The following is a 25,025-nucleotide window of genomic DNA, read 5'->3' as shown; positions in this document are numbered from 1 at the left end:
TATTTCTGCTGTGGGCGAATTGTTGTATTTGTAGTGACACAGGCAGGGAATCAGGAAAACCTCTTGCCTCATCTGTTGGGGGTATTTTTTTTTCTCTCAGTGATATTGGCAATATCCAGAAGTTTAAGGTGTCAACCCTGATAGAAAGTGACACCTCTCAGTCTGAAAACCCCAATACTTGCCAACTCTCACACATCACAGACTGACAGGACGAACTCCAAGCAGAACCCCCCCACAAATCATATATATATATATATATATATATATATATATATATATATATATATATATATATATATATAAATTATTGCTTTTAACCCGGAGTGTGAGGGGTACAAAAACCACAAGTTGAGCTCTCTCATTGAACAGTAGCATCTGTTCATAATGGAAGCTGGTGTTTATTAAAAATAGAGTTAGGGGGGTGTCAGACTGGATTTGGTCCAATTACCTGGATGTCTGGGAGCTGCAGTAATCATCACTGAAGTGCCGCTGTCCCGCTGTGATTTCATAAACCACACTGACGGGATGAAAAATGCTACTAATGATGCAGCCACCATTTTTCTTTGAGTTCTGAGGATTAAATGAAGGCTCATTGGTACTTAATATTTTTTTTTTTTTTTTTTCAGGGAGTGGCGCCATGTTATTCTCAAAAATATGAGACAATTGTTGAAATGTCATTGTTGACTATGTCGACTGCAGGCACCGGTCACGCCAGGATTTATTTTAGAACAACAACACTTTGGTGAACTCGCAAATTCACACCTTTGACCGACAGCACCGCGTCTCTGACCTCTGAGGGGAAGGCGAGTCCAAAACAGCGGAAGCCGGCAGAGATTTCACGAGGACGAGTGGACGTCACTCTGTGGACGTCACCCCTGATGTGTAAAAAAGGCCCCAATGCAATCGACGACCTTTCACAGTAAGAAGAATAGGCTTCCAGTCCCAGTCTCCCATCGTTACACGCAGGCGGTAATGACATGTAAAAAGGTGAGAACCAAAGAGCGTGATATTCGATCATGGACACATTGTAATGTAATCATCTGAGTGCTTTTCTTTACCTGTGCGAACAAAAAGCAAAATCCAGACACACCCACATCCGACCAGCACAAACACACCCTGTGCCTTTTTTACATAAGAGGCCCTGCGGAGCGTCGGTGCGATGTAAACAAGAGAGGGGGCGTGATCTGGCCCTGACCCCGGTGCGAGAAAATGGAAACGTGGATCCGCACGTCAGTCACGCTGCGATTTTACAACCCCCCTCGCTCGGCATCATTAAGCGCAGAGATAGACGACGCAGACGTCGGCAAAGGAGGGGGGGAAGACGGATGCAAAATGAGGGACTGAGATGGAAATAGCTCGGGGGGGGGGGGGGTTGGAAAGGAAAGTGACAGGTGGAGGAGGAAACATGCACGAACGCTGGTACTTTCATGCCTCCATTTTAGTCGCTTGCAGAGCATGTCACCACCTTGTCAAGTTGTCATATACACGTGTCAACATGCACGGTAAAGCAGAGGAGTAAAAACGCAATTGGACAAACACAGCTTCGAAATCTGCCTCTCGTGAAAGCCGATTTAAATGGATGGATAATAAACCTGTTTTTTCTCCCTCTTGCATTCGATCTCTTCCCGCTGTTTCTCAGCCCATTTCACATGGTTCGGTGGTGGTGGTGCGAGGACGCCGCTGACTCATGCCCTGACATTTTACTGACACGGGATCATCTCTGAGGCTGCTGCTGACTCTTGGGATTGCACGACGTGCGGTCTCAGAGGACCACACGCTGGCTGTTTGCATCTTTTAGCCCATTGACTGCAAATCACATAGGCTTTTACATTTTTGACCAACCACTTCCTGAAATGTCCAGGCTCCTCTTTGCCACCGGCGACTGTTCCCAGGTCATTTCGGGGAACGAAAAAGAGCGAGTATATTAAATCGTTTGGTTTTTGGGGCCTTTTGCCCGGTCGCACCGTAAAGTCGCAGGGACATTTTTTAATTTAGGTGAAGGCTTGGTGATTAGGGGGGGGATGGAAAAATGGTAACAAAGAGGAAAGCTGTAGGTGGTATTGCCTCTCATTCAGCAGAGTGTGGTTATATAAAATTGCAACACTGACACATTTTTACTCATTATTCTGCCTATGAGACGCTACGACATGGTGCTATGAGTACGTCTCCCCACACCTGCACAGAGAAGCTTAACTGGAAATGGCAAACATTTGAAAAATGTTAAAATATATTTTTAAAAAGTTGTTACATTTGGTTGAAGTGGAAAGAGTGGAGATGAGCTCAGTGAATAATTCATGACATGAAACATCTGATATGCTGGGGCGATGAGGAAACTATAGCCCTCCTCGAATTGATTCGTAAAACAATAATAAAGGCCATATTTCCATTCAGTTTCCCGCATATTTTTCATGTTTAGGGCTTTAATTATGCTCCTCCAAAAGCTTTTCTTCTACAATAGCAATAGGCAGCCAACTGGGGAATCCGTCCCACCTGTGATGCACCCAACTCCTTATATTTGTCTAACAATAGATGAAAATGTGCATCAATTTGCATTTTTGTATTTTTATTATTAAATGAGGCTTAATCTGTAAAATCGTGATTATTTCCATAGATTTTCTTTCGGTTATTGTGTTCGTTTTTTTAAAAAGATTGTCCTATTACTCTCACTCCTGTGGCTCCTGTGGCTCAGGAGTGAGAGCAGGTCCTCTGCTCACCAGGTGGTCGGTGGTTTCGATCCCTGGCTCTTCCAGTCTGTATAGCGAAATGTCCTTGGGCAAGACGCTGGACACTAACAAGGCCCCTGACAGCTGTTACATCGGAGTGCGAATGATGTGTGATAGAAGGAGCACGTGTGTCTGAAAGTGTGAATGTACTTGTAGGGTAAAGCAGTTTGAGTGGTCGCATCTATATATACATTCCATTTAACATTTTCATATAATCTAGATACAATGCACAACATACTACACCGCTGAAACCTTAAACATGCGCAGGGCTGCAACTGGAGGCTGTTTTCATTATCAATTCATCTGTAAAGATTACTTTACTTGATTGATCATTTTATTTTAATTGATAAAATGTCAGGAAAATAGTGATAAATGCTCGTTATGATTCCCCACATTCGAAGATAATGTGTGCAAACTGCTTGTTTCAGCCGACCGTCGGTCCCAAATCCAAACATATTCACGTTCTCTCATATATGGCAAAGATATGCAGCAAATCGTCACACTGGAGAATCACACGCTTGGCAAGTGTAGCTTGAAAATCAACTAAAAAACAATTGATTGACTATTAATATAGTTGTTGTGTCACTCTACAGATACTGTATACCTGAAGAAACCGGTCCTGTCTCGGCCTGGTAGGTTTGCTCTGTGCCTTCGGAACAGCTTGCAACTCCTCAACAGTGCAAAATTTGCAAAATCTAAATTTGCCAACGTTTAACTCTACAACTCTGCAAGTGAATCGACAAACTGGGCCAGTGCTGAAAATCCTGTTATGATGGGTTTTTAGTGTTTGGTTGAACAAAAGATTTTTATGATATTAACGCTCAAGTCTGCAGTTCAGGTGACACGGACATAACCTTTTCTACTGCTGCTGTCTTTGTTTTCGAGTTTTGTACAAATTGAGTTGACGCACTCTTAAGTCACGCCCTGAGAAAAGCTTTCACCTAAGACTAACCATCCATAGAAATGAAAGCATTACAACTTTAAACAGTGCCACACACTCCTTTAGGCTACTGTGACAAAGTTGAGCCTGTGCACGTGGTGACTCACTGAATCGTGTTTTTCCCATGGCGGTTTTAATGTAGCTCCGGGCCCCTCGCTGCTTGGACAGCTTAGTACAACAGTGCAAACTCCAATCACTCCTACGATCCTCCAACGTCCAACAAAACCTCTCTTTACATCCTGGAGGAAAACAAAGCAAGATGCTCCGACTGGCAGAAGGTCATGCTGCGTTGGAGCGCTACATGTACACGATGAGCGATGACACAAAAAAAACCTGTCTATGTGCACCATGTTGTGAAAGACGGCTGCAGAGGTTTCCCTCGGCCGTGAGACAAAACGCTCTAACAGAGTGCTACTTATTGACAGAGCGCTGATCTAATTATGTAACTTAATAGTATGGATTTAAAGGGAGCTGGAGACCAAGGGAAGGAATCGACTGTAAAGGCGGCCAAACAAGTGTGTGTGTGTGTGTGTGTGTGTGTGTATGTGTGTGTGTGTGTGTGTGTGTGTGTGTGTGTGTGTGTGTGAGAGCGGGTAAGTAGTGAGTGAGTGGGTGCAAAAGAACCAGTGACTGACTGGGTGAGTAAGAGAGCAAGTGATGAGGTGTGAGAGCAGCGAAACAGAAGGAGACAGAGAGAGGGCGCAGGAAGGAAGTGAGAAAGGGATTAAAAGGCGAGAAGGAGAAGGAGCGGTTGGAGAAAAACACAGAGGGAGGGATGTGGGTGTGAAAACGAGAACAAAACGGACAGACAGGAAGAGACGTCGGGAGAGACGGGACAAGAGACAGAGAAAGTGTGTGTGTGTGAGCGAGAGAGAGGGAGATGGAGATCCTCTTGGGAACTGGCCTATTTTTCAAATGAACGCGTAAGAGCACCAGAGCCGCCTCACATTTACGCTCTGGAAAAAAGAAAAGAATAAGTTAGATACGACTACAGATTGGATGTTCCGATTCAGACACAAAGCATTGAGTCGGTTGTGACATCTGCAGACGTCTGCCGTCATCGCACAATAAGAACTCCCTTTGCTCCGCCTGGCGGGCAGGCCCCCGACAAGTGCCAAAATGTTCACCACCACCAAACAGTTTAACAGCAGCAGCAGCAGCAGCAGCAGCAGCACACAGTTACATTTACAGTACGGCCAGGTTACAGTATGAAACCCAGTCAGACGAATTGTGTTTGGGTCGACTTCTGCTCCCTATGGAAAGAAGGCATTAAATCAAATATAGACGTGAAATTCTACACTGACCGCCATGATGTTAAGAAAAGGTCTAACATCCGACCTGGATGTTGTCACTCAGTTTTAGCTGCTCAATTGATATCATCTTCAATGCTGCCTTCATGTGGTATTGGAATCATGTTAGATACGAGTTGTCGATTTGGAAATTGCACATGAACAAGTCGTCAATTCGTTCCAACAACAAAGCACTTCCCGTAAATCGTAATTCCAAGTTCACAAGCGGGAAGTGCGATCTTCCGACAAGCACGCGAATCGGCAGAACTTCGATATTGCGACTCCGCGACACGATCACTCCTGCACATACAGCGTCCATATCCGGACGTCCAATCAGGCAAAATAGGTGGAAACACCAGAGTAGGTACGAACTCACAATGAGTTTTTACTTCTGTCTTATGCATGACTGTACTACACAAGACTTTGTTGCTTTTGTTTCATACACATCTCTACTAAAATGCCACTTCATATGCTTCATAAATTGGGAATCATCCTGTGAGAAGTGCGTGTGTGTGCATAGCGTGTTTCTGTGCACATTTGGAGGGGCAGTTGGAGGGGAAAATCACAATATTTCTCATTAAAGAGGCCTGACTGCAGCTCCACTGGAGACGGTGGAGGAGGTCGGCATGGTTAAGCTGCTTAGGAACATACACGCACAAACACATTCAAACACACAGGCACACGCGGAAAAAAAAGACCAAAAAAGACCTCTGTATTTCAGCTTTGAATCTTTTCTCTTAACGCGCGCACAAAACACACAAACACACACACAACAGCGAGGTCTCTGCCAGCTCCCCGCAGGCCTGCCAGCAGAGATACCATGTAAAAACTGGCGTTTTTGTGACATTCCCAACGTGACATTTGTCCACGGGACCATCTGTGAGGGCCAACTGGCCTGTGTCAACAACAAAACGCCATATTGCCTCCTGACAACAACTCATAATCATATCATATCATACATATGGATGTACGATATATCAATACAGATTGACATATCTCTACAATTTCATTTTAATTGAAATAACAAACAACACTACATCCAATAACAATAATGAAGAGTAGCAACTTTACAATGTGCCAGTAATTTCTAACATATTGTCGAGTCAAAAAAGCAGTCCAAGGCCATTCAGAGGTCTAAAATGAAGGTTGCAAGGACGGATTGTTGTTGTTTTTTGAACGGAGGGGAAAATATTCATTCAGTAAAATTATCCACGTATCACACCTGGACTCACACTATTCACCTCCTTGTTTGTCTGCTGAGAAATCTGTACCATGAACACACGAGACGTTTCCACGACAGTGCTTGGGCAAAGTTTTCATCGTGTACATGATTTCAGATGTCCTTGACTCTGGGGCACAAACATTTTCCAAACTGCTTGTCACAAAATGTACCAAACGAGCAACAAAAGAGACAACAGACTGAAAGAACACAAGGTTTTTCTTCCTCAGCCGCTGTTCTCGGTACTTCTTGGTCCTTTTTGTCTGTCTAAGTTCATAAATCCATCTTCCCCTCCCTCGTCATGTCAGCCGCCGCGCCCCGCTCCGTCCTCCACCTCATCATCATTACTGTCATCTTCTCCATCCGCCCTCCTCCTCTTCCTTCTTTTCAACACAGTCCGAGGACCCGACAGGACAAGATGCAAACACACACACACACATGCACAGCAGTCCTCGCCGGCCTGTAGTGACCTTTGCACGCTAGAATCACGTGACTAATTGAATCGAAAATGATTTGGTTGCTAATGGGGAGGGACGATATCTGAATTGACCCGCTGCTGCTGAACCCCACTGTTGTGCGTTTGGGACTGAAAAACAGAAAGCAAAAAGGTGGATGAAGAAGACAACGCACCAATCAATCCCTTCCTCTAGTGGCAGGGAGATACTGCGGGGACGCAGCTCAGGCAACGAGCAGACGCAGCACTTGACACATTTTGTTTGGTTCCTGAGAGATGTATTATTGACAGACACATCTCTCATCATAGAGGCTTCTGTGACAGGCCAGCGTGTGACTGTGAGTTTGTGTGTGAGGGGGCAGGGAGGTTATAAATATATATATATATATATATATATATATATATATACACACACACATATATATATATATATATATATATATCAACCAGAGTCCTGAGAGAGAGAGAGGGTCTGACACCAAACACATAATGTGTGTGTGACCATGCATGTGCTTGTACCTGTCACGAGGCCTTTTCCGCAAATTTCAGTGAAAAAAATAAATATATATATATATATATATATATATATATATATATATATATATATATATATGTCTGCAATTACTCAAAATCCTTTGATGCACTGCAGACAACAAGCCCGAGTGTTTTCTGCAGCTTTTCATCATTGGTCACATAAATCAAACCGTTACATTTTTCCTTTTTTTCCCCGCCGTGCTTCTGCGGCGGCTCTGTGGAAAATTGACTTGTTTAGATGGATCGGCCATGATATCAGGTGCACATATTCATGTTAGAGTGCCGCCGTGTCGACTGGGGGCTGCTGAGCACTCTTTGGGATAAAGTGTCAACGTGTTGATTAGGGTTTTCATCGAGATTGACTGGGCTGTTTGTGCTCGACTGCATTGCGTGGATGCGACTTTGGCAAAATCCAAATATGCTTGTGTATGCACTGCTTATGATGATATGCGTTTACAGTGTGGCTGCGTGTTCTTAGTGATGATATTCAAAGGAGCCAATGGGAAGTCACAGGAGGTCATTTACCCACCTGTCAGCTCATGAGTTGCGTTTCATATTAGTTTGAGTAAAATAACGACCATTGAGTCCCGCAGTGCAGCCTTCTGTGATTGTCGCCTGCGATTGTGGGTGCTCACTATGGCGTATTCAGCCGTTGTGTGTTTTTTTGCTGTAGTGTCACCGAGAGTTTGGATGAAGTTCTTCTGAACTTGTCTGCATAAATGCGTGTGATTACTCAGCACACTGCCACCGGCGAGAAAAACAAATTTGCAAGTGATTTGTGATTTTGGAGAGTAGGAATAGGATTTGGAAGAGGAACCTGATCAGCTTCAGCTGAGATGACATTTCCATTTGGCAGACTGTTGTGTCATGTTATGCCAAGGTCAGACTATATCAGACTGATAATAGCCTGACCCGGGAAGACATAGGCCGTCAGGTGAGTTTGGAAACTATCAGAAGAAGAGGTTTTAGGATTTCCGAGCACAAGACTTTGGATGCCATGTTTGTTTACTTTCCCGTCCACGGAAATTAGTTGCGCTTACCTTCCGGTACAGTCTGTCATGTCTCTCGGCCTCGACATCACCGTCTCAACAGACTCGCAGTCTGACCCCAGCAGTAAGCGAAGGGAACAAAGAGGGAATCCCGGTGGGACACTGAGAGATGAACGGCTCCTGGATTCTCCAGAACTCACGTGAAAGTGGCCCGTCTCCGTCGCGCACCCTTTGCTCTGCTTTACAAGCCCTCTCTGTCACAATCTGCTCCTCTGGCGGTCCGCCAGCCTCCTCGCAGCACCTCCTTTTCCCGTGCACCTGAGGCCCAATTACAAGAATGTGACCTCCAAACAGGGAAATAAAAGAAATCTATTGTGAACTTTTGACCTTATGACCAAAATTCTTATTAAAATCTTTTTCGAAAAAAAGACTACCTCACTGAACAAGTGACATAACAGGGATCCACTCGATGACCTGTAAGGTTCCGACGACAGGCAACTGGTTCTTGAACCAGGTCCCCTTCAGGATTATTTGAACTTTGGTGTCGTCCAGTGAACCGGCCTTTGCGTTTCCACCGGTTTTGAGCAGCAACATTGTAATCATGGACGCATCACCAAAGAAGGACACAACGGAAGTATCGATAAGTTGTGAGCCTTTCGTTCTGCTATTGAAGACAGTTTTTTCACCTTCAAAATACAAGCATGGACCAACTTCTCATGATAAGAAGTCGTAGAAGACGAGCACTGGCAAGATAAGAAATAAAAAGCCTTGCAACGACAACTAAGCGACCGCTGTTGACGCCACGTATTTTTGGGTGCAAGCTCCGAACCAACTTTCAGGTTCCGAAACCAGTTTTCATTTGGTCGAAACGCTCAGAACAGTCCGACAGCCCGCTCCCTGTTGGCGGAAAGAGTGTATTTTCCAGACTGGGCAGGGCAGCGATGATCTTTCTGAGTGAGGCAGATCTGTGGCAAGTTTGTTAACCAACCAAATCAAATGGTTTTATTTAGTTGGTGAAAGTGTTATTGGTTGAGCTGGCTGGCTTCGATTACAAATCCAGCTCCACTCCTTCGCCCTTATTCCGCTGCTGAGGACTACGGCTCAGTTTCTTAAAGCTTTTTCTTCCAGGATCACTGAAGGGAGGATCTCAAATTGAACCTGCGTCTGAGCGTACTACACCAGTGAGGAGAATCTGTGAACGTCACAATCTGTTCCTGTCAAGGTCCCAACTTGAGAGAGAGAGAGAGAGAGAGAGAGAGAGGAGTGTCGGAGCAGAGTAACAGATAATGTGTGCCGTTCGAGTTTGGTCTGCGTTTTTTCCCCTCTTTTTTATTTCTTTTTGGTCCAGTCTGCCAGCTTCTCTCACTGCCCTTTTGCTTCTTTCTCCGTGCCAGCTCGGTGGTTTTAATCAGGGAAAGCAGCTGGGGACAGGGAGAGTGGAGCTTGTCTCTAAGCCCGGCTGATTTACTGGCTCCCTGCACCTCCTTTACATCTCCCCAAGGCTAATAGGGCTGGCCTGGCAGCTCTCCTCAAAAGGGAACAAAAAAAGCCAGGTAGGAGACGGGCGGCTGGGAAAGTATACAGCGATAAGAAAGCACACAGGAGGAGACACATCGGTGCTGGGGGGGGGGGGGTATTGTGACTAATACAGACAGGCACGGACGGAAGAAATGCCGGCTGGAAGACAGAGAAGCGTTGACAATCAATCGGTGAATGTTGAGGAATTAGCGCGATTGCTGCCTTTGAGTGAGTCGAGGGCGTCCCTCTTGTTGCGTTCACCTCGAAACTCTCCGAAAGCTCCGAGTTCCTGAGCTGTGACGGTGTTTTCTGACAAATTTTCGGAGGCGATGGAGGCCTTGGACATTCTGATTTCACTGGATGTTAAGTCGATATAGTGTAATTTTAGTCCTATCGTTTTTCTTAATGGTTTTCTAATACGTCGTAAGATACAAATCATTGACTTCCTCATTAGTCGCCATATAAGGAGCTGGACAACATTAGGAGGAATAAATATAGTGTGTCAGAGGGCAACAGTTTTAACCAGTCATCAATTTCCAGCAGCCAACACTCGGCCTCTGAATTCAACATAAAACAAGACTTTGGAAAGTTGCTGCCACATAAACTGTTATTCTCATGACTTTACACTCATATTGTTTGGAATTACAGCATGTTCATCAAGCTTTGAACAAAATTTTACACTTAGACCTCCCTGTCCTGTACACCCTACCGCTGCACATTGCTTCCTGTTAGTGACCTGTGACAATGAGTTGTACTAAACGCTTTTTGCTGCTCCTTGTAGTCATGTCTGTTTACCTGTCTGCTGCTTCTATCAGCAGTTCATCATAACCTTATCTTAGAACTAACACGTCTCTACTGTCTACACTTTGTTTTTTTCCCAGATACTGACGCTCTGACAACCACAGGCATTTTGTCCAAATGACAGTTTCATCATCACAGCAGTCACATCAGCAGTGAACACACCCTCGATGATTGGATAGAAAAAACCAAATATAAATATAAACCCCTGGAGTATAAATGCACCCATTGGATGTTTGACTCTCACTGTGCAAACCACCTCCACCGGAGGACATGGTCGACCCACGCAGACGCTTTCACCCATTTTCCACGATTGGATCTCTCCCGGTGCCACATTCGAGTCATGCGGGATGAACGGGAAAGATTCCCGCCACACTTTAGGCCGACTCAGGGCAATCTCAGGAATGTCGTAATGAATAATGAAATTATATCCACTAACTTTGTGTTTAATCACGTTGAAAGTCAGCCTATTCCATGTAATGCCGAAGCCCTCAGAGAGACCATTCATGACTTGGAGGTTGATATGTATTTGATATTTTGTAATCTGTGACTATGATAATTTAGCACTGTGTTCCTGTTAATTGTGTTGCACCCATTTGAACAAGACCATTTTCAAATCAACTATTGTTTGTTAGTTTAATGCATAAATGCCGCATTGATTTTGGTAGATGCACCTTCGACATGACTGAAGACCTAATAATTCGCAAGAACTGCAGTGGTCTTCAACAAGGAATTGTTACTCTCATATGTCGCCTTGCAGTGACCCAAAACAATACCAACCACACGAAACAAACAGCAACCGACTCAAACGGAGACACCGTTGTCAAAAATTGATTGTCAGCAGGATGGGGCCTCTAATGCCTGAATGAAAGATGTAATTATCACCAAAGGAAAACCTCAGTGGGTGTTTTTTGTGCGTTTTTTTTGCAAATGAGAGGACAATCAGATTTCAATTTGGAGAAAGGAGACACATTTTTTGACGCCAATTGTGAACACAACACAATCTCGGCAACATATTGATCGAAGGGAGATTAATGGTCAGTGTAAGTGGGTCACCACTGACACAGACGAACTAGCAGGAGATGGGCTTTTCAGAAATACTGGAAGACCGGCGGACGCACGAGTCAGGGAGACAAGAGAGGGGGGAACAGGGACAGAGCGAGTGTGTCCCCTCCGCTGTCGGCAACAGGAGATGGAGATGAATATACAGTAAGAGAGGCGGGCCTTCAGCGAGACCGATGAAGAGATCTGTGACAGATCCAGAGTGTCACCTCTGCCGACCGCAGCTGGATGTCTCGAGACACGAGCGCACACACATGCAAAACGGCCAAACCTTTAGCCTCTCACACACACACACACACACACACACACCCGCGTGAGCACACATATGTCAGACACACACACACAGGTGCACATGTGCAGACGCTGCAGTCCAAATGAAATCGCACACGCATGCACACACGCGCTCGCTCGCACAAGCGCGCACGCGCTCATCCCATTACCCTCACCTCCGCTGGTTGCCAAGCAACAGCACATATCCACAGATTGTTTACAGAGCCTGGAATATAGTTCATCTCCGAGGGGAGGTGAGACGGAGACAGATGACACAATCTCCTCGGATGGAAAGATAAAGAGGAATAAAAGAGGGAAGTGGGCAGTAACGCAACGAGGCCCCTGCTCCCCGGTGTACGGTGTGTTATGAGAGATGAAAGAAATATTTTGTGATTTAATAACTGCCCTGCCAAACCGAATACATACGTTTGTCTAGATCCCCACCGTTTGTGTCGGATGGGAAGGCAGGTGACACGCAGAGTCAGAGTCAAGTGTCACAGCGCTGTTTTGATTAACCCCCGAGGGTGGAGGAGATGAAAAAGATCACGCGCACGCTCCTTTTCTATGAGCAAGCAACACTAGAGTCCTCGACCTAAGGCACACAGCTTCACCTGTACATTTTAGGTAGGTAAATAGATTTTCATATATGTAATTGCTCAGTGTGTTTATGTTTTTCATATCAGATTGACGTAAAAATATGTCGTGGATGTTCAAATGTCAGTAGTACAAAAGGACACATTTTTTAAACGTGTCTTTTTGTTGAATGAATGATTAGGACGAAAATAAACCCCCAAATAATATAACAACAAAAAGAATCTTTCAGAAAATCATTGTGAACACCAGTTGCTTTAGTCTGGAGGCTGAACAAGCTGAGCCTGGACAAATAAAGCTGCGTATTCTCTGCACCGGCCAAGTTGTTGTTGTTTTTTTCTCTCTTCTCTCTTTCATGGTCAGTGTATGGAAAATTAATAGAAAATTGATAACACAGCCGTCAGGCCTGCAACTATATGCTCTCAGAGTGTAAAGTGAGTGACACCCTTACCACAACGCAGGTTCAGTTGATTTATTTTCTTCATTGGAAGCAATAATGTAATCCTCTCTCTCTCGACCCCCTTGGTTTATCTTGTGACCCTTCATTTCGACCCTTGATTTTTGGAAGGCTAACATATTGAAATTAAACCAAAGAAAGTTGAGAGGGGAAACACCGTAAATACCGTATGACAAACCTGCTACTGTATATGGTTTATTTTCTAGGCAGAAAAAGAGGAATCAACATGGAATTGATGTGGATGAAGCAGGGGAAGAAAAATATTAACGGATTCACGGTAGTGTTACGAAAATAATCGCACAGTGTAATTGGCCTTGTAACTGAGAACTTGGGAGCATGAGGTTTTTTTCAACTCTCCTTTCACAAACCTGTCACCACGGCCGTGCGCGTGCCGCAGGCAGCCGGCACAGATGTACATTTTAAAAAACTTGCCAACACATTAGACCGCGACTGAAACCGCAGTGGCCCAAAAGGACTTGGCATCAGATCGTGAATCCTTGACAACCATGTGCACTTTGAAACTACCAGCGGTTAGTGCTCTTGTTCCATCGTCCTCTGCGCAGTTTTGATAGGTCCGTTGTCATGGCGCTGCCCGGGGGAACGACTCAGACCTGAACTGGGCGACAGGACCTCAACTTTTAGAGCGGATACTTTTGACTCACATGACGGTGTTGATCCCGGAGAGCTGCTGGAACATTTGAAGACCGCAGCCCACCAGGAGGGCTCGTCGAGTCGGGGGGTAGGTCAGCATCCGCCAGATCACGGGGCCGTCTGGAGGCACAAGCAGAGAGGCACAGCGAGAAATTAATTTCAAACTCAGCGGGGGACACACTCGGTTTTAACAGAGTTGAATGAAAAGAATAAAATGAATAGGCTACACATCATGAGAAGAGAAAGACCCTGGCTGCTTACCAGCTGCTTGCTGTACCTTAATATTTTGTTTACAGACAATCGTACCAATGTTCTGATTTACCGCCAAGACTGCGAATAAGAATATTTCCTTTGTTTTGCCGCTTGTGTTTCATAATAATATTCATAATAGTTGAATGATTGGAGCATCGGCTTGGCAAAATGAGTTATACTGTCCTCAAACTGGAAGACCTACTGCGGGTTCGATCCTCTTTGATCTCATCCGCGTGCGTCGCAGAGGCTCTGACCTCTGACCTCCCTGTGATTCCGGAAAATTGTCTCTCTTGAGGAACAGCTTAGCACAGAAGCTTTTTTCTTTTCTTTTTTTTTCAGATGTTGGATAACTCATTTTGGGATGAAACAACTATTTGACGCCAGCTTTGGCCTGCCGAATCCCAATTTGGCTCAGCCGCAGAGTCGGACTGTTTCCAACATATACACACACACATACACACACACACACAAACAAACACACAGAGGCGGTTCCCAATTTGGAGGAGAAGTCTGAATAGGAGGAGAGTCGTGCATGGAGCTGTCGGCTAAAGATGGGAGACACAGACAGCAGAGAGATCAGATAAACAAGCCTTAGTACACACACACACACACACACACACACACACACACACACACACAGGTAGCGCCAGGATACACAAGAACGTACATATTATCATAAACAAGCATGGCATGAGCCTGCACATATGAGTGATTAACTGGGAGCAGCTGTGTGTGGGAGGGCCAGTGGACATCTCCTTTAGCTGTTTGACGAGCAGACCAGACTCCTGAAGGCACTTAGGCCTTCCTTTCGATGGCCGCCAGTCACACTTTCGATTCCTTTCAATTCCCGAGATGCTGAAAGGTCCTTTGCAACTTCTTTTCTCACATTTTAGCCGCAGAAGCCACTTCACAACCTTGAAAAAACGAAACTGAGAGGCAATTGGCAGAGGCAGTGATGAAAAAAATGTAACTTTACAATAAATCATTTTTATATAAAGTCTTGAATTTAGCCTTGATTTAACACCTACTTTTCTTTCCTTGTGTGCCGTTCAAGCACAAGCTAAAATTGCTGCATGCAAGCAGGATCTGCAAATATATTTTATTGGGGTTTGTGTTATTCAACTGGGTATAATGTGAAAAAAAGCAGTGTTCATATTTATGGAAAACAGCAAAATTCCCACTCGATAATGAATAATCTTTGTATGTTTATCAGGAAATATCATTTGTTCAACTGCCCTCAACATGTTAATGTCAGAACTTTTTGACTTTTGAGTTATCAAAGCATTTTCCATAACTTGAGGAGGACAAGTGTGTGGCCATGAACGCATCTGATTCTCACTGTCACCGTTGCGTTTGTCTGGTTATTGATTAATCACAATTAAAATGGCCTTTTGTGTTATCGACATGATGAGAAGAAACTACATTACAAACAGCTTTGGTTACATAAAATGGTACAAAATGTGTTTTTTCTTACTGCACTTCTTTCTTCAGGTGTAGTCATTTGTCAAACAACCAAAGGAACTGGAACTAAAATGCTACGTAACTTCATCCTACTAACAAAATCACACCAATGGGAAATTAGAGACCCTGAATAAGTTGGAACTTGACCTAAAGATAAAAGGTCAAGGTAAAATGAATCCCTTAGACTGCGTGGATTACAAATATACAGGGATAAAAATACAGTTAATAGTAGGTCGCTATCGAAACAGTTTTTATGCCATAATGGTGTTCTCAGTGAGCTACTGTATGTTTCTCCCAGGAGCTGTTTGGATTCAGCTTCTCAAAGCCAATGTTCAAGCTCATGCCTCAAACAGTGCAAGAGGAAGTGATTAATTTATGGGTTGAGCCATTTCCATGGCGCTAACCAGGTGGAGCGAGATTGGTCGAGCCCCAGAGACCGGAGCGGAGGACTCTTAATCTGATAAGCAAACAGGGGAAGTCAGGATTCATGGGCCGAATCAAGTATCATGAGAACTGAGACCTGGCGGCCGCCCGGGGAGGAACCAGAAGAAGAGCTAAATTTACCCTGCCAAACTCACATTCAGATGCAATCGATTTTACGAGCAGACAGATCTTCTTCTCTCTATTTTTTAGCTCTCGCTCTCTTTTTCCACACAGAATCGCAGAAGACCAAAGGGCTGGTCATAAGCAAAACATACGCACATACAGTAAGTAACAGGGATTGTTCACACAAATACAAACACGCACGCACACACACACACACACAACCCACAATTTCATTTCCTCAGCTGGACACACCACCCAACTGTGATTTAATCAGATTGAGATATTAAAAAAATGAAGGTTGGTGACAAAAAAAAGAAAAAAGAAATGCCTGCAAGGCCACAAGCGCCGTGATTAAAGCCTCGCACTGCTGCGGTAATTGCAGTACTCACGCTGACGCTTTCAAACAATATCTGCTTCACGTGTTTCCGTATCGCAGTACCCACTGTTTACACAGCTCCATTTGGAATATGAAACGTGCTTTGCAAAAAATGGATGCATTGGAGGTGTTGTTTATGGTTAAATGCGTGAATAATAAAAAGATAAAGTATGACGACGCAGCAGTTCCTGAGATGAGCCGTATACACGCACGGAGGTCACACCAAAGACTCTTTTCTTGTGTCAATCTGTCCACCTGAGCTCTGTGATCATTCCACCTGCACAGATCCACGTCGATCCCCCGTCAATACAGAAATGACTGATAACATCACGTCCCGGAGATCCATAATACGGTTTGTTTAGAGAGTGAGCAGGGGAAGACTGGAGGTGTGTCTTTAATGAGAACCAGGTCCGTCTCCCTTCCTCTTTTGATATTCGGCCTCGGAGTCTCCAATTAGCTCTCCTCTTTGGCTTTCGGGAGAAACCCCTAACTCCTCTGTGCGGTGACCCCCAAGGCCAATTACTGCGCTCGTTAGGCATGGTTAGTCCTGTCAGAATATTTATTTTTATTCACACTTCAAACGCGTGCCACAGTCGGCCTGATAGGATGAAATATACAGCGGGAGAGAACGGGGGGGGGTAGTGGAGGAACAAAGAACCTGATGGAACACTCCATTCACGGAAGTGATGATTACCGATTTCAAATATCGATTTTACAAATCTTTTGTGCGAGCACAGGGGGGAAATATCAATGCCACGGCTTTTAAGGCGGCCAAGAATAGCACTTTCTATCAGTCCAATCATTATGTCCTGACGAAGTGAGTGGCTGGGAGCGGGCTTCACTTGTGTAACTGCAATCAAAGACTGAAGCAGGCAATGTGCGGCCCCTCCCGCCTCCCCCTCTCTCCCCTAATTATTTCCTCCGCACTCTTCCCGGCCTCCTCGCCCCCTCTCTCACGCGAAACCTCGCGCTCGACGCGGTCAAGAGCAACACAGAAGTTCGGGACTTAGAGCGAATTGAAAATGGGATTTTGTGCTTCACCAAATTGCTAAGGGAAAGTGCCGTGTCCTACATGTTCGCTTGTGATTCACTCACGCGTACGAGGCCACCTTTTGTGTCTTTACGCTAAATATGAAGCTACAGCCAGGAGGTGCCTGGCTTGGATTGGCATGAAAAATAATGTCCACATTCTACTTTATAGTCCAGTAAGGACGGTTTCGAAGGTGCGCTGGGTTAATTAAAATCCCAGCAGAACATCTCCATGTCCCAATTGACCACTTAAGACGACACTTAGACTTCTCAATTCTATTGACACGGTTCTGTGCTCTTTGGGCTGTATTCCCTGGCAGCCAATAATATCCACAACTTAACCCAAAGTGTAGGTGTGGCATGTGAAGAGGGAGGAAGGAGAAGAAGAAGAAGAAGAAGAAGAAGGACGATCAAATCAGCCAAAGAAGATGGCAGTCAGGTAGGAATTCCCCTGTCACTTACACCTGGAGCTGACATAAGTGCCCGCGTGGCCATGTTTAGATATCGTCATGTACGCGATATGTGGATGAAAGCGGAGGTCTTGGATCCCCTGGGTTACTTAGAATTACCACGGACTCGCCAGCGTCACGTAAAAGCATCTCTTTAAGTGGAGCTGGTCGAACTCTCGCCAATATCTACGCCTCCTGTCTGCGGGGCGCGGGGGAGCAGCTGTGTCGACGCGAGGGCGCTGAGGGGCCGGCGGTTGCCAGGAGCCCAGAGACAGAGGACAGACGGGGTCACACACAGACAGGGACTGAAGATAAAAATTACACAACAGCGGTGTTGGAGCGTATACTAATTCAGCATTAACACACTTTATCAACATTGCGATCGGCAGCTGGAATTTCCTAAGTAAAATTACAATGGCCCGAATATTCAGCAAAGATTTTCAAACGCTGGGCAGATGCAGCAGGTGGGAGAAAAGCCTATGAAGCTGCAGCCGGTGCTTTACGTCTTGATGCAGCAGCTGGTGCAGCAGACTTCTATTCACACCGTCGGAACTGTGCAGCTCCATCTCTGACCACGACAATCTGCTTCTCCTGTCCCTGAAATGTGTGACCCCTTTCATTCCCTCACATCTGATTGCTTTGTTTTACTCCCGTGAGAACATGCAGCACACGGTTCCTCGATGGCTAACTTTCTGCGTGCCTTCATTTTTTTTTTTACACAGTTGGAAAACCAGAGAAAAGCCGAGACAACCCCGGATGAGGTTGTATCAAACCAATGCGCCGTGGCTTTCTGGTGTTGAACATGTTCAATGACTCCAAATGTGGCCCCTTCTCTAAATCAGAGAAAGAAATGGAAACAAGCCAAGCCAGGCAAGTGTAACTTTTATTTTTTTTTCTTCCATTTTTGGCTTAAAAAGTGTTGAAAAGTCGGCGGCTGATTATGAATCGGGATTGTACCAGCAGGGGCGCCTGAGGCCGAGCGGAGTACGCGACACAAAGGTGCATGCATTTTTAAACTCCGTCCGATTTTCCAGCTGAGATTTTCTATTATTCAGCGCTCAGACGACTCTCCCTGCAGACGTGCCCGTCCATCATCAGACAGAGAGTAACACGGCAAATAAAAAGAAAAAGTTCAAGGATAACACATAATTCTTTTCATTTTCTGAACAGAAGTTGTTTTTGCCGCCCTCAGATGGCAGCTCAGTGGGTGAACTCTAGTCGTCCAGTACAGATGGATTGTAATCACAACGCCTTATAAATAATGTTTGCATATTTTGCTGTTGCATCATGGACACTTTATGTCAACTCATAGCTTCAACACACAAATGAATGAATGAATCCCTGTAGGGCTGCAACTAATGACTATTTTCATTATCGATTTATTGATTAGTTGTTTGGTGCATAAAATGTCATAAAATGTCAATCGTTTTTCCCAAACCCCCAAGACGATAAGATATTTGGTGTACTGTCATATAGGAGCAAAGAAACCAGAAAATATTCACATTGAAGAAGCTAGAATCACAGAATTTCTTCCCACATAAAAACTACTTGAACCGATTAATCAAAATAGTTGGCGATTCATTTAGTACTGTTGCAGCTCTAAATTCCTGTATCCCATTTTGTCACACACACCCTTGTCTTATGTGAAAGCATCCATCTGCCTGTGCAGGGCTCATGACAGGCGCAGCGGAGGATTCATGACGGATCTGCCCCTGCAAAAACTCCCCTCGCTCAATTATTAAAGAGCTGCTTCGAACCCACGGGGCGGGGGGGGCGACCCGGGTAAACATCCACTTCGACACAGTTCACAGGAGTGGCAATGGCACTAAAGCTAAACACTTTCGTTCTGTGTCCGTTTTCGTGGAGGAGGGTTAGAGGGACAATGGGAAATTTGGAAAAACCTCCGTTTTTTTCTGCTAAAATAGACAAACTAAACTACTAACTAACTAAAACCTACCTCCGTATCACCATTAATCTACATATCACAAAACATACGGCATAAAATGTCAGTGCACGTGCAGCTAAGAAACATATTTAACTGTGTCCAGGTTTCTAACTCTACTGCTTCAAGTGTGTGTCTTTGACTGTGGTCCAGACTGAATTCACCAAAGTGAATATTTGCAGAATATTTGTTCCTCTACTCCTTCTTTTTTCCCCTGCTCTCTCGCGACATTGTGTTTGAAGTGTGAATAAAAAGAAGTATTCTGACAGGACCGACTAACCATGCTTAACGTGCGCGGTAATTGGCCTTGGGGGATATTTTCCCGTGAAAAATACCCAAAAAAGACCCAATTTTTCTGGACACTTTAACGTCTGAAAACAACCTCAGTGATTTTCTGTTTCACTTATGAAGAACGCAGGAGGAGGAGATTGTCCCGGCTCAGACAACAGCAGGAACGGGTCCGTAACATACAGGTGACGGGGTGGCACCTGGGTAGAGCGCCCACTCGCTCGCTGTGAACCTTACGGAGGTTTTCCTGCTGTGTTCAAACATGTACGGGGTTGGCAGGAAAACATTTCCTGGAGAACGTCTCAACTTAAGTAGCTGAGTAAACTGTGTCTCACTTCTCTGTTGGACAAGGCTTCACTTCCTCATCTCTAAGGATAGAAGACAAGAACGTCTTCTACGTGCTTGATTTCAGCATTTACATTATTAATGCATGATTTGCTATTCTTTTCTGTTTGTTTTATTAAAACAAAAAGAAAACCTAATAGGGTTGACAGAATCTGGTGTGAAAGAGTTAATTAGTGCTTTTCTTAGTTTAACCTTGTATTATGGACACCTTTCTGGATTTATGTATTTTATACTCGCTTCATGTCCTGCAGAGCGCTTGAGTTACATACTGAGGCTACATTTCTATGAAGATAAATCTCACTACAGTGTTGAATTGGATATAACTGACACGGTGGGTGGAAAATAATAGAGGCAGTCGGTTCTGCAGAGGACGATATAAATGCTCGGTCACATTCCACTCGAGTCGAGAGTCAACCGCCAAACAGACGGCACACATTTTGAATGCAGACGGTTGGTTCGAGGTCTGTGCAGAAGATGAGTAACGGCTAACATGACTCACAAAAGCAAAAGTGACTGGCGACATCGGCAACGCTAAGAGACTCATTGGTGAAAGAGTCTGTCCAGCAGCGGGGGGAGGAGAGAGTCATCTGCATTTCAAAAGGTACCCAGATGACCTTCACGGTCGCCGAGTGACGCGGCTTGGGATGTAAGTCTGCAGAGACACTATTACGTTTTGGTTGTAAGGATACACAACTTTTTGTTACACTTACACGACTACAACTGAGTCTTTTGGAAACGCTGCTGGCCCTGTTTTAGTTTGAAAATGTGGTGGTTGAGAAAGACAGAAGCTGCTGTCACAGAAGTGGGACGTTAGGTAGAGGTGAGAGGAAAACCCCAGGGGGGGGAATGGATATGTTGTCATTGGAAACAGCAGTCGACTGGATGGCGTCCATAATCAACCTGCTGGTGTTTAAACTGCCGTGGCATCCAACATGGACTGTTTAATTCAAATAAATCAGACGGCATCTACATGCGTCGCTATGTTGTCTGTAACTAAGCTAATGTAGAAAAACAGTTGCGCACCAGTAGAATAGAATAGAAAAGAATAGACCATTATTGTCCACCAGAGAGGAAAATGAAGCAGAAGCATGAAGACAGACAGTCGTAAATGACAAGCAGGCAGTGACAGACAGGGTTCATTAGATCAATAGACTAAAAACAAGGAACAACCTAGGCACGTACGCTGCAGGGAGCATCTAAGTCGGCGCACAATAGCTACAGGTAACAAACTACTGATGTAACTCTTGAACAAAGTTTCTCCTCGGGTATGCCTGAAAACCTGTGAAGAGATTAGCGGCGGAAAAAAAACCTCCTCACCTCCTGAAACACCGTCTCCTCTCTGCGTGAGTCACTTTGCACCTCTTGTGTGAGCAAGCCTCCGGGCGGTTTACACTTTGTAACAATCGTACTACACAGCAGAGAGGCGGCGGATCACGGTGCGCCCGAGACAACTTGGCTCAAAGCAAAGCCTCCGAAAAGGAGAATAGATAGATCAATGTCTCATTGATCTATTCGGGCAAAACTAAATACTCAGAACATTGTGTGGTGCGGACAAAAGGACATAGGGAAAAAGGAGTTGCATTGGGGCCCCAAGAAGGTCCACCAGAAGAGTTCATTTCAGGGGAAAAGAGACACGCCGTAACAGAGAGATTTTGAAACTTCCTATCGTGTACCCGCAAACTGCTGGCGCAGTTATTCGAAATGGCCCGAGGCGTTTTTCAATGTGGAGCAAGGAAACAAATGTGTGTTGGGGAGACAGATCTTGCAGAGATTGGTCTCCTGAAGGCGATCGGAGAAGAGCGCTGCCGCAATATGTATATTGCTTCAGTGGAGATAGACTCTATTTTTTGAATTATTACAGTGGGCAGCTTTTTCATTTTGGACTCTTTTTTTTTTTTTTTACATTTCTAAGTATCAAAAGGTCTGCAATTTCCAGAATTGTTCAAAGGAAGGCCTTTTTTTTTTTTTAAAATCCAAAGTTTTTAAGAAGTGCAATGAATTAGACAGAGCGATGATCAGTGCGTTTTTTTTCACCACTTTTGCTTGTTATTGTGCAACCAGCTGAATAACTATAATACAGTCAATACATCACACAGTCATGAAAGTATGTGAAAGTTATCTAATCAAGAGCAGCACGTATATAAACTTATTGACCTAATAAGCAATGGCTGTACACAAAGATGGACGACGTAACAGCTTCCAAAAGTGAGCCACAGCGTCTCGATCGCCCCGCTGCTGGCTGACTGCGATAAAGGTGATGAACCTCCATCAAAGAACACGGTCTGGATCAACCTCCGTTAGGCACTGGTTTCCCCCGGCGGAAAACTTTCCGATCCAGTCACAACCAATTATCTGATATTTGGCGGGGGTTTATACCACGACGCGGAGGGATGCGACTTTTGTGAACAACCGAGCGTTTGAATTTAAGTACCCGATAGACAGACATTGTGGACTCATCATCACATGCATCTCCCCTCCGTTTGTGGGCTATTTTGCCTTATTTTTGTACGGTTGGAGGAGGTGGAGACGTGTCATCCATTTTGATATACAGTCACCGGTAATAAACCTGCATCATCATGCTGATAAGCATCAGTTTTTTCTTGACAGAGGCATCCGGCTACTCCTGCAACACAAAGTAAATTAGCTGAGGGTAGCTATGCAGGTAACACTTCGCCAAACATCATCATTTTAAAATCATATCGGCTCTTGGAGGTGATTTATGCTTAGGCTTCAACTTCCAGCTTTCATAAAATATTAGCATTTTTTTCTGCTGGATTGGTTCGTGGAGCATCCTTTCCTTTGAACGCCGCTGCAATAGCTGCACTCACCACCCGGAGACATGAACACTTGCGCACACACTCACACACACACACACACACACGCACACACTCATCCATCTATCCATTCCCACGTATGGGTAAGGCCAGTAATGAAATCTCTGGGGTCATTCAGTCAGTCTGTTGGTAATTAATCTAAATGAGTTATTGAGATTCATGACATCCCAGCTGTACACCTGCCCTATAGGAGTCTTCCTTAGGGGCACACACACACACACACACACACACACACACACACACACACACACACAAAACATACAAAAGAGGGCTGACGAGGCTTGGGGGGGGACAGCAAACATAGGCACCATTACCTATGTCATCTGAAATTCTCATTTCCGTGTTTCCCATTAAAGCCTATTTGGATAATGATTTTGCCAAAAAAAGAAAACAATTTACTGACTAATAAAGCCACGTCTACCGATGGAACATGTGAGACATAACCATCTCTGTGCTTGTTATCTTCAGTCAGGCCTCATTGGACTTTATGTACCCCAAACATACCAATTCAACACACGCTCTTTAATTGAATGAGGCCTTTCTGGATGAGACACAGCTCCTCTGCTGCCGCTGCGTGTGGAAACCACGTGGGACCACGGAACGGCATCTTCAGAAGAATACGGCTACATGTGAAAGTAGCTTTTATTTTAATCACATTTTGCCTGTTTATGAAAACCTCCACAGGTGCAATTACATTTTTTTTCCTCCATTGTGATTGGCAATTAGTCAAAGGGCGGAAAAGTTGCAGTACATATATAGAAACTGACTTCTTTTTGCAACCAGGGAGTCGCCCCCTGCTGGTCATTCCAGAGAACACAGGCTTCGGGCACTTCCGCATTGACTTCATTTTCCGGACCCGGTGGCTATGTATATTTTTTTATATACAGTCTATGATGTTAATCCTAACGTTAGCTATGTAGTGAAAGCAAAAATTTACAAATAGCTCGTTCAGAGGAATAGAAGGCCTATGACAATTTGGGAAATTTTCTTGCTGAGGGTTGGATGAGAAGACTGACGTCTGGCCTTTAGATATAAGGCTGGAGGTGGAAGATGGTGAGCTTAGCTTATCACCAACATTGGAATCTATGGAGAACCATCTTTCTGTGTCCAAAGTTAACAAAACCAAGTTTGTTAAAATGTTAAAATGTCGTTTTAACAAAACGATGCATATGAAAAACACAATAGTGTGAAAACAATAGGTTGTGCCTTTACACAGGCTAATTTCTTGGGAGCGATGAGAGACAAGTAATAGTGAGACTGGTATCAAACTGCCCGTCTACCTCTTGGTAAGAGAGTGTATACACCTATATCCTTAAAATGTCGTTTTTGAAGCCTTTTCAATTCCTCTTGACCCATTGTGGTTTCTTTAATCTTCTCATGCAAAATAGATTCAAAACTCCAAGCGTTTATCTTTTCTTTTCGCTATACAGCTGATTACATTTCCTGTTCAAAATGTATTTTTTTCCCATGAGAAATGCATTTACCGAAATAATCAATTTAACCGTCTCATTAGCAACTCCTCTCATACTGGCAACTTTCCAATGTGTAAGCTGCTTAACATTTATTTAACCCCTTCTCATAACTTTTAAGCTCACCAATTATTTCTGCGGAAAATTAAAAAAACAAAACACAAAAAAGCAATCCCCATAGTGCACTTGTGCATCGAGTGTATTGATTTTTCATCAAGACGTGATGAACAATGTGTGAACACCTCCATCTCCCTGCCAGTTCGTTCAAGATCAATGACGTTCCGCAGCTGATGAATAGTGAATTAATAATTTGCAAGAGCAATAGAATATTGGATGAGTTGAATGTGGAGTTTTAATGCATTCACGGGCTACCTTTGTTTTTAGACCACGCAGGGCCGAGGTAGAAACCAATTACTGGAGTAAGGAGAAAAGATAATTCCCTAATCTCCCCCTCTCTGCTTTCATCAGAAGCAGCTTGCCTTGCTTTGCATCCTCTGCTAATGCAGCCTCCACAATAATTTCCCACATGGGACATTTGG

General features: G+C 44.4%; 1 protein-coding gene across 2 annotated transcripts in view; it reads right to left on the bottom strand.

The window, feature by feature from the left end:
* Nucleotides 1–25,025, bottom strand: part of LOC118285957 (proton myo-inositol cotransporter) — a 53,699-nt gene that overhangs the window by 9,597 nt on the left and 19,077 nt on the right. For both annotated transcript variants that reach the window (XM_035609979.2, XM_035609969.2), the window contains one exon: nt 13,507–13,615. In XM_035609979.2, coding sequence (XP_035465872.2) covers nt 13,507–13,615 — 109 coding nt within the window. The remainder of the gene's footprint in view (nt 1–13,506; nt 13,616–25,025) is intronic.

This window comes from Scophthalmus maximus, chromosome 12, assembly GCF_022379125.1.
Source record: "Scophthalmus maximus strain ysfricsl-2021 chromosome 12, ASM2237912v1, whole genome shotgun sequence".
Taxonomy (NCBI): domain Eukaryota; kingdom Metazoa; phylum Chordata; class Actinopteri; order Pleuronectiformes; family Scophthalmidae; genus Scophthalmus; species Scophthalmus maximus.
This window is presented reverse-complemented; position numbering and strand designations above follow the sequence as displayed.